The sequence below is a fragment of the Equus quagga genome, chromosome 16 (genome assembly GCF_021613505.1).
Source record: "Equus quagga isolate Etosha38 chromosome 16, UCLA_HA_Equagga_1.0, whole genome shotgun sequence".
Classification (NCBI taxonomy): domain Eukaryota; kingdom Metazoa; phylum Chordata; class Mammalia; order Perissodactyla; family Equidae; genus Equus; species Equus quagga.
In genome coordinates this window covers 1,058,568-1,069,192 of record NC_060282.1, presented here as the reverse complement: position 1 = coordinate 1,069,192, position 10,625 = coordinate 1,058,568, and the positions used below count along the sequence as shown (strand labels likewise).

The following is a 10,625-nucleotide window of genomic DNA, read 5'->3' as shown; positions in this document are numbered from 1 at the left end:
AACTCCATCCTCCCGAGACCCCTGTGGTGTCAGGCTGCGGCCAGACTTCAGCTGAAACCATGCCCTCGCCCCGCTCCTCCCCCTCCCCAGCCTGGGTCTGTCACCCCTTCCTGAGGGCTCGCCCTCCGTAAACCAAGTGCACCTGAATCACCATCTCAAGCTTCTGGGGAGCTGACCTGAGACGGGGGTGCCAAGTGTGGTCCCGGGAAGCGTCCTCCACAGAGGGGATTTGGAGTTAGGACGCCCCTGGCCAGTTGGCCATAGGAGCCTATCTGTGGTGGCAGGTGGATACTGTTAGTCCTGCCATCTACAGCAGCGCAATCGCTAGGACAGATGCATGGTGACATGTGCAGCCTAAGTAGAGGGGCAAAGGCAGAATTGCCATGGCAGTGTTACGGGCTGACCTGTGCGCCCCCCAAATGTACATGCTGAGTCCTAACCCCCAGGACCTCAGGATGTGACTGTGTTTGGAGATGGGGTCATTACAGAGGTGATTAAGGTAAATGAGGTCATTGGGGTGGGCCTGATCCAACCTGACTGGTGTCCTTATAAGGAGATGAGGACACACACACGCACAGAGGGATGACCGTGTGAGGACACAGGGAGGAGACAGCCGTCTACACGCCAAGCAGAAGCCTCAGAGAAACCAACTCTGCTGACGATTTGATCTCAGACTTCTAGCTTCCAGAATTGTGAGAAAATAAATGTCCTGTTTAAGCCCCTAGTCTGGTATTTGTTATGGCGGCCCCAGCAAACTAACATAGGCAGCAATTTGGAAACGGCAGCCAGAAGGCCTGATCCACAGGGACAGAAGACAGCTTACAGAACACGGTGTTCTGAGAGAGCTGGGCGGCTGGCAAGGGGACTGCTGACAATAGCAGGTCTCAAACCCAACCCTGTGGCAGTCACCTTTAGGGCTTGTTAAAACATGGATTGCTGGGACCCAGCCCAGAATTTCTGATTTAATAGGTCTGGGGTGGGGCCAAGAATTCACATCTCACAAGATCCCAGGTGGTCCTGGTGCTCATGGTCCGGAGGCCACACTTGGAGGACCACTCGGTTATTATATAGAACCAAACGTTAAAATGAATGATATGGTTGAGATCAGCTGCCTCAATGGAAAACACGGCTGCTTGCTCTGCTTCCCTATCTAAGCCCGTTTAAGACCCAGAGGTCATAAACTGAAAGATTTCTTAGGTCCCCTTGAGAACACTACAGGTCTAGACAGCTGTGATGCCCCGAGGCCTTCTCTAAAAGGACCTATGGCCATGGCCACTTATCTGGACAACTGTGCACTGAGGAACGGTGCACACCCAGATCAGGGCCTGAGCAGACACTGATACATGGGCTCCCTGTTTTGTGTAGGGACCATGGGGTCTGGAAATAAATGGAGTCCCCGTCTGGGTCCCTCTCACAGAGGACCCAGTGGGTCCACAGAACCACTGGGCAGTCCATGAAAGTGTAATGGGAATGGACATACTTAACAATTGACGGAATCCTCACATTGGTTTTTTTGGCCTATAGAGTAAAAAATTATTGCAGTGGTTAAGACCAAATGGAAACGCTAGAAACAGCTCCCCTCCCCAGCCAATACAATAAATAAAAAACATTGCGTCCTGGTTGAAGTGGCAGAGATTAGCAGCACCTCAAACACTTAAGGAATGCAGGGGTGATGGTCACCATCTTCCCTTCTAATTCACTGCTCAGGTCCCTGCAGTAGCTGTGGATCGTGGTGGCTGACAGTGGAACATCACAAACATAACAGTCACCCTAAGTACAGCTGTTGTGCTGTCATGGCATGTTCTAGAACAGATTAACACGGCCTCTGATAAGTGTTTTGTGGCTCTGACTTGGTAAGGGTTTCTTTTCCAATCTGGTGGAAGGTTAGGAGCGGTGCACACCCACGTGGGATGGAGAACATACACCTTCGCACTCTGCCCCGGGCTGTGCCAACTCCCCTGCTCCGTCACAGTGGCCCACCCACCATACCCCCAGTGACCCGCTGACGAACGTGTGCTGCTTGTCCCTGCCACTTTAGGCTGTGAGAGCTTAACGGTCCTGGTCTCCAGAAGGAAAACATTGCCACCTGGGACACAGCGATGAAGTGTCCCACTGAATTTACAGCTATGGCTGCCACCTGGCCACGGCAGCTCCTGGCTCCAGCAGACCAGCAGGCCAGGCGGCCACCATCTTGGCAGAGACGACCCTGCGTGTCACGTGGAGGCAGGCTGCTGCCCTGGGGCACCTCAGTATTTCTATGCTCGGTTGTAACTGTAAGGAGAGCAGAGCCCGACAAGGATGTGGCAACCAGGACTCAGAACCCCAAGGATGAGGATCTGGGTCACCGCCCCCCCGGCACAGCAGGGAGATGAGCATCGTCATGGCGTCACGGCAAGCCGCTCGGTGGGGCTGCAGTTTGCCCCGCTCCCCTGCTTCTTGTAAGTTTTCCCAGCAAACATCCTGGAAAAGCTGTAATAAACCGGATGTGAGGAGCCAGCGGACCTGAGGGATGAGGGCGGACCGCGGCAGAGCTGCTGGCACTTCAGCCACTGCCTGGCGCTCAGGCTCTCAACTGCATCCTTTCCTGGAGGGTGACCCTTGGCTGACAAGAACCGACTTCGCCAGGGGGCCACACTGCCCCCTCCACAGGGTGGGGGGACACAGCCTGTGACCGACTGATACGGGGCATTTAAGACTGCCACCTCAGAGGGGAGCACCAGTCACAAACTGAGCCCGAGGCACTGGGCATGGTGACAGGTCATCACCTGGACTGATACAGGGGCTGGGGGACGTCCAGCAGTGGGCCCCAGCTGGCCCGGCCTCGCTTGGTCTACCCTTCCCGCCGCCTCGCCCTCTGCTCAGGGCCACTCAGTCTGGGTTTCTCTCGCCTGAGACGTGCAGCCCCAGGCCGGCATCTTTACCGAGGCCCCGCTCCTCTGCCCCTGACCAGGACACAGTGGCCAAGCTCAGCGCCTGGGGCTGCAGTATCCACCGTACCCCAACGCATCCCTGAGCCCAAGACAAGAAAGTGAGGCAAGACCCAAGGGAAAGTTGGAATTGCTTTTATTGGGGCGAGCACCGCAGGCCCGCCCATGGTCAGGTTAGTGTTCTGCCCTCACAGAGGCAGCTGGAAGCCCGGCACCTCCACTCGCCGCCTGCCTGGGTTAGTGGAACATGCAAAGCTCAGTCAGAGGGTGGAGGCGGGGGTGGAAGCCACCAAGGCCAGGGGCTGGATGGAACAGGAGGGGGCCACACCAGGCTGGGCTGCCCAGGTCAGCACAGACAGCCCTGCTGGTGTCCCCAGGCTCAACGAAGGGGCTGAGGCTCCCTGGCAGAGACAGGCAGGCAGCACCCCAGGGTGGGGTTCCACAGGCTCCAGGGGCCACCGGGCCCATGGGGGAGAAGAGCCCAGCAGAAAGCTCAGCCAAACCGAGCCTAGCCCGGGGCTGGCATGCCCGAGAGCTGGGCCAGTAGCGAGCCTCTCACTGGGAAGGTCTGTCTCCCACCCCAGGTCTGGGTCCTTGGGGCCTGGGGTGCAAGGGAAGACACAGAAGGCACTTACTAGGGAGCTGAGGCTGGAAGGCTGAAGCCAGAGGCCTGGGGTCTTGGGAGAGAGTGTCAGGGGCTGGGAACTGGGAACAGAGCCTGCATCTGAGTAGGAGCCTGGCGGGAGCCAGGAACAGGCTGGGGCCTGGCCCAGACCAGCTGGTGCTGCAGACTGGACTCACCTTCCCACGGGAAAGGGACTTCTCTGGGCAGGCTGGAAGAGATGGCTAACCCAGGACCCCCTCCCTTCCCAGCAAGGCCCACTGAGCGAGCAGGTCAGTTCTGGAAACAGACAGGAGAAAATGCCCACCCTGAGGGCCCCAGTAGGAACGGGGCTAACCCCCGCTGCCTCGAGCAGCTAGGATTGGTGATTGGGTGTTATGTGGGGCCCGCCTACAGGGCTGCAGGGGAACCTCGCCCAGACGGAACCCTCCTGGAAGAAGGGAGGGCTGGGTTGGGGGCCCGGCTCTGGACCCTCCAAGGCACCTGGCTGTGGTGAGTGGCAGGAAGAGAGAACTAAGGGAGACCTGGGGTGAGGTGGTCAGTGGCGCTGGACCAGCCCTGTCCCCCAAGAAACAGGCTGTCTGGACAGCAGACATATATTAATATATTAGTCTGGTCTTTTTGGTTAAAGTTTAGGCACCGCTTGGGAAGAAGACACCTTTAAACATTAAAGAAAGACCCCAGCGCCTGGGCGGGGAGCCTGGCCACATGCAGAGCAGGAGGCGGGGTGCAGGCAGGGAGTCAGGCCACAGCAGACTCAGGGCCTCCCAGGGAGGACGTGGGGCCCGAGGCATAGCGGCGGCCATACCCTGAGGAGGAGTAAGAGGAGGAGGAGAAGGTCATGGAGAAGCCGGAGCCAGTGGCGTCAAAACTGCCACGGCGAGAGCCAGCCCGGGAGCCCGTGCGCGAGCCGGTGCGCGAGCCAGCCGTGGAGCCGGAGCCGCTGACGCTGTAAGGGCTGTAGTAGCCCTTGCTGGACTGGGCAGCGGCCTCCAGCAGCCGCAGCCCCGTGCCCTCCTCCACCATGCTGCGGTCCAGTGCGTCCTTGTAGGAGATCTTGAGCTTTGTCTTGGGGCAGGTGAGGTACTTGGAGTGCGCGCCAACGTCTCGCAGCTTCTGGGCGGTGCGGGCGTCCACCGTGCCGCGCTGCAGGGCCTCGTCGAGGGGCACGCGGCCTGGTACATCGGGCTCAATCAGGCCACCCGTCAGGTACTGAACCTCCAGGAAGCGCTGGCCGGCCTCGTAGTAGAGCCAGCCCTTCTTCAGGGCCTGGGCGGCCGACATCTTGGTCTTGGTGCGCGGGTCCTCGAAGCCAAGGAAGGCCTTCTGGGCCAGGTTGATGCGGTCCACCATGATCTTGTCCACCAGGCCCTTGTTGACGGCATCGGTGACAGGGAAGCGCTCGCCGGTGTTGGGGTCGATGATGCCGCCGGTGCAGGCCTGTGCCTCCAGCAGCCGCTGCCCAGTGATATTGTCCACCAGGTTGCGGTGCATGGCCTCCGTGATGGACACCTTCTCCAGTGTCTCCGTGTCCAGGATGCCAGCCACAGGGCCCGTTTCCTCGGTGGGGTCAGACCAGGAGGCCAGCGGGGTCCTGGTGACGGCAGGGCTGATGGGGTAGGAGGAGGAGGACCCCACAGAGGAGGAGCGGGAGCGGAAGCCACTGGCGTTGCCCGAGAGCATGTCGGCGAACTCGGTGATGGAGAGTGTGCCGGCGCGGTACTGGTCTAGCGCAGAGCGGTCGATGAGGTTTTTGGCGATGGCCTCATCGATGTCGTACTGGCGGCCTGAGCGGCGGTCAATGATCATGGACTTGACCACACCGTCCGAGGAGGAGATGGTGATCTCCTCCCACTCACACTCCTGCTCAGACAGCTCCAGGTACGTCTGGTGGTCAATGAGGCCCTTGCGGTAGGCCTCGTACACTGACATCTCCTTGCCCGTCTCAGGGTCCACGATCACCACGCGGCGCTTGCGCACTGAGGACTTGGAAGACGTCTTCCGCTCCCGCTTCTTCTCCTTCAGTGGCAAGAGGCACAGGCCCGTCTGAGGGTCGGTGATGCAGCGCTCCATCAGCTGTAGATAAGTGAGGTTCTCCTCCGTGTTGGGGTCAAAGAAGCCCTTGGTGTCATCCGAGGGGTCAGTGAGGATCTCGTTCATCTCCTCGTCAAAGAGGCCTCGCTTGTAGGCCACTTCCACGGGCAGCCGGTGGCTCTCCTCGGGGTCAATGATGCCACCCGTGGCGATCTGGGCCTCCAGCAGGCGGATGCCGTGGTCCTTCAGGATCAGGCCCTTCTTCATGGCCTGGAAAAGGGAGATGAGCTTCCCGGAGTACGGATCCTTATAGCCGGTGACGGCACGTTCTGCCGATAGCAGCTTGTCCTTGAACTCGGGGCCCACGATGCCCATGCGCACGGCTTCCTCCACGGTCAGCTTGAGCCCCTTGATGGGGTCGATGACATAGCCAGTGGCCGCCTGTGCCTCCAGGAGCTCAAAGGCCGTGCCGGGGCGGATGATGCCCTTCTTCATGGCCTGGTACACCGACAGCCGCTCCTTGGTGGAATCGACGAAGACGCCGGCGATGCAGCTAGTGCCCTCGAGGAACTTCTGCAGGCTCTTAGAGACCTCCTCAATGGAGGTGAGGCCCTCCTGAAGCTGCAGCGCCGTGGCCTCATCCATGACCTGAGAACGCACCAGCTCCTCCACTGTGATCTGCTTGCGCAGGCCGCGGAAGGTCAGCTTGCGGGCGTCCGAGAGCGGCAGGAGCAGCTGGCCGCTGTTCTCGTCGCGACGGCACCGCTTGAGCAGCTGCGTGTAGCTGAGGCGCTCATCCGTGGAGGGATCCAGGTAGCTGCGCACCTCGCTGGGCTCCGACAGCTGGTCGTGCGTGTCCTTGTTGAGGTAGCCGCGCTGGTAGGCCACTTCCAGCGGGAGATGGAAGCCCAGACGTGGGTCCACAATGCCGCCTGTGGCCAGCTGGGCATCCAGCAGCCGCAGGGCCTCCTCAGCAGGGATCAGCTCCTTCTTCATGGCCTGGAAGAGCGAGATAGTCTGCTCCGTGTAGGGGTCGCGGTAGCCGGTCACGGCCCGCTCAGCTGAGAGCAGCCGGTCATGCAGCTCAGGGCCCACCAGGCCCTTCCGCACGGCTTCATCTACCGTCAGCCGCTCGCCCTTCACCGGGTCCAGCAGGAAGCCTGTGGCTGCCTGTGCCTCCAGCAGTAAGCGGGCCACCTCGGCACTCAGCAGCCCCTTCTTGAGGGCCTGGTAGATGGTCAGTGTCTGCCTGGAGCCGGGCACATAGACGCCGGCCACACAGCCTGTGCCGTAGAGGTAGCGCCAGGCAGACTCCGCCTCGAGCACCTCGCGGAGGCTCTTGGTGCCCTCCCGGAGCAGGTTGTAGGTCTCTCGGGAGATGACCCGGGCCTCATACAGGTCCTCAGCGGTGAGGCGGCGGCGGATGTAATCGTAGGAAGCCAGGTTCTGCTGGCGAATGATCTCGGTCTTCTCGATGATCTCGATGATGATGATGATCATGCGCTCCTTGGTCACCCGGCCGGCCTGGAAGTCGGCCATCAGCCGGGCCCGCTGCTCCTCGGGGATCAGGTCTGACTGCATCACCTCCCACAGGGACATAGTGGAGCCACCATGGCTGCCGCCGCCAGGGATGTCGATCTGCGTCTCCTCGAACGCCCTCCGGGTCTCCTCCTCGGTGTACACCTGCGTGGTCTCCACCACCTCCACCTTCTCTGCCCCTTTGAGCGGCAGGAGGCGCAGGCCCGTCTCAGGGTCCTCCACGCAGCGCTCCAGCAGCTGCATGTAGGTGAGGTTCTCGTGCGTGTTGGGGTCGAAGAAGCCCTTGGTGTCGTCGCTCGGGTCCGCCAGCACGCGGTTCATCTCCTCGTCGAAGTAGCCGCGCTGGTAGGCCACCTCCACGGGCACGCGGTGGCTGTGCACGGGGTCGATGATGCCGCCCGTGGCGATCTGGGCCTCCAGCAGGCGGATGCCGTGGTCCCTGACTACGAGGCCCTTCTTCATGGCCTGGAAGAGGGAGATGGTTGTGCCTGAGTAAGGGTCCTTGTAGCCTGTCACGGCTTTCTCGGCTGACAGCAGCTTCTCATGCAGCTCAGGGCCCACAATGCCAGCCTTCACGGCCTCATGGACGTACAGGCGCTGATTGCGCACAGGGTCCACCAGAAAGCCGGTAGCTGCCTGGGCTTCAAGCAGGAGAGTGGCCGTGCTGGGCCTGAGGAGGCCCCGCCGCATGGCCTCATAGATGGTCACCTTCTCCTTAGACTCCTCCAGGTAAATGCCAGCAAGGCAGCCGCTGCCCTGCAGGAGCGTCCGCACGGAGTCCACCTCCGACAGGTCCTTGACCGATGTCCTGCCATCTTTGAGCTGCTCAAACTGGGCCTTGCTGAGGACCCTGGAGGCCAGGAGCTCACTGGCTGGCACCGGGGCACGGAGCCCACTGAAGGAGAGCCTCTCCTGCCGCACGGTCTCCACCTCCTCGACAATGGTGATGAGGATCTTGATGATCTTCTCCACGGTGACCTTGCCCGTGCGGAACTGCCGCAGCAGCTCCTTCCTCTGCTCCTCCGTGAAGTACTCGGAGCTAATGAGCTCCCACACTGTCACCGTCCTGCCCTTGAAGCTGCCCACAGGGACCTCGACAGTGGCCTTCTGAAAGGTCTCCCGGGCCTGGAGCTCGGAGTAGAGCTCCTCCTGCCGGGCCTGTGCAGCCTTCTCTGAGACTGGCAGCAGGCTCAGCCCCGTCAGCTGGTCAGGCCGGCACTGCTGCTGAAGCTGGCCATAGGTGACCGGCTCACACGCACTGGGGTCGTAGTAGGTCTTGGCATCATCCCTGGGTGCTAACAAGGCTTTGCTGGTCTCCTTGTCTAAGTAGCCCCGGGCATAGGCAACGTCCAGGGGCACACGGTGGCTCTTGCTGGGGTCCACGATGCCGCCCGTGGACAGTTGGGCATCCAGCAGACGCAGACCCTGCTCCTTGGGGATGAGTCCCTTCTTCAGGGCCTGGAACAGAGAGACGCTTTTCCCTGAGTAGGGGTCCTTATAGCCCGTCACGGCCTTCTCAGCTGACAGCAGCTTCTCGTGCAGCTCGGGCCCCACCAGGCCGGAGCGCACTGCCTCGTCCACAGTCAGCCGGGCGCTCGTGGCAGGGTCGATGATGTGCCCTGTGCCGGCCTGGGCCTCCAGCAGGGCCACGGCCACCTCTGGTTGTAGCAGGTCTTTCTTGAGGGCCTCGTAGATGCTCAGCTTCTGCCCTGCCTCCTCCAGCCACACGCCTGCGATGACATTGGTGCCCCGCAGGGCCTGACGCACGGCATCCACCTCGGCTACCTCTCGCACCGAGCGCTCGCCCCGCTGCAGCTGGCGGTAGAGGTTGTGGTCGATGACCCCACTCTCGAGCAGCTCGGCAGCGGGCACCAGGGCACGCAGGCCCTCAAAGCAGAGCTGGCTCTTCTGTTCGTGCTCCTCGACCACCGTGATGACAATCTTGATGATCTTCTCCACGGTGACCTTGCCCGTGCGGAACTGCCGCAGGAGGTCCCGCCGCTGCTCAGCTGTGAAATACTCAGAGTTGATGAGCTCCCAGATGGTCACTGTCTTGCCCTGGAACTTACCAAATGGCGCGGACACGGTGGCTTTCTCGAACACGTCCCGGGCCTCAGAGTCGGTGTAGACGAGCTCACCGCCCTTGGCAGCCTGATCTGTGAGTGGCAGGAGGCGCAGGCCCGTCTCGGGGTCCTCCACGCAGCGCTCCAGCAGCTGCAGGTAGGTGAGGTTCTCGTGCGTGTTGGGGTCGAAGAAGCCCTTGGTGTCGTCGCTCGGGTCCGCCAGCACGCGGTTCATCTCCTCGTCGAAGTAGCCGCGCTGGTAGGCGACTTCCACGGGCACGCGGTGGCTGTGCACGGGGTCGATGATGCCGCCCGTGGCGATCTGGGCCTCCAGCAGGCGGATGCCGTGGTCCCTCACGATGAGGTCCTTCTTCATGGCCTGGAAGAGGGAGATCTGCTCCCCGGTGTAGGGGTCCTTATAGCCGGTGACGGCACGCTCAGCCGACAGCAGCTTGTGGTGTAGCTCAGGGCCCACAACGCCCTCCTTCACGGCCTCATTGACTGTCAGCCGTCGGTTCTGCACAGGGTCCAGGAGGAAGCCTGAGGCCGCCTGGGCCTCGAGCAGGATGAGCGCTGTGCCCGGACTCAGCAGCTGCCTCCGCAGGGCTGTGTAGATGCTCAGCTTCTCGTTGGCAGGCTTCAGCAGCAGCCCAGCAATACTGCTGCGGCCCTGCAGGTAGCGGCGCACGTCCTCCCGCTGCGCGAGCTCGGCCACCGTGGTGCGGCCCTGCACCAGCCGCTGCAGCTCCTCCGTGCTCAGGATGCCCACCTCCTGCAGCCGCTGGGCTGGCACCTTCTGCCGCAAGCCGTCAAAAGCATGCTCAGGCTCCGCCTCTGTGGCTGGGCCGTCAGGGGCGTCCCGGCCATTGGGCAGGGCTTTGACAGCAGTGGCCTGAGAGGCAGCAATCTCCTCCGAATGTGCCAGTGCAGCCCGGTGCTCCTCCTCCAGGCGCTGCAGCCGCTCACGCAGCCTCTGGTTCTCCTCCGCCAGCAGCTTCTCCTGCTGCTGCCGCTGCTGCTCCAGGCGCTGCAGCTCCTCTTGCTTGCGTCGCACACCCTCCTCGGCCTCCCGCTGCCGCTGCCGGGCCTCCTCCATGCTGGCCACCAGCTGCTGCTTCTCCTCCTCCATCTGCTTCTGCTGCCGCTGCTGCTCTTCACGCAGCTTCTGCGCCTTGGCCACCTCGTCCTGAAAGAGCTGCTCTAGCTTGGCCTTCTCCTGCTCGATGAAGCGCTCCCGCTGCAACAAGGTGTCCTTCTCGGAGAGGAAGCTCTGCTGCAGGGCCTGTGTCTCCTGCAGCAGCTGCTCCTGCTGTACTGTTTGCATCTGTAAAGGGGGCAGGGAGCAGTCAGGGACATTGGGGACCTTGGGAACCCCCGCTGCCCTATCCGAGAGCAGACCCTCCCCCCTCGAGCCCGCCCACTCGCGTGTGGACAGAGAGC

At 61.7% G+C, this 10,625-nt stretch overlaps 1 protein-coding gene across 18 annotated transcripts in view; it reads right to left on the bottom strand.

The window, feature by feature from the left end:
- Positions 1 to 3,046: 3,046 nt before the first annotated feature.
- Positions 3,047 to 10,625, bottom strand: part of PLEC (plectin) — a 54,260-nt gene continuing 46,681 nt past the window's right edge. For all 18 annotated transcript variants that reach the window (XM_046641953.1, XM_046641954.1, XM_046641961.1 and 15 more), the window contains one exon: positions 3,047 to 10,509. In XM_046641953.1, coding sequence (XP_046497909.1) covers positions 4,291 to 10,509 — 6,219 coding nt within the window. In that variant the 3' untranslated portion in view covers positions 3,047 to 4,290. The remainder of the gene's footprint in view (positions 10,510 to 10,625) is intronic.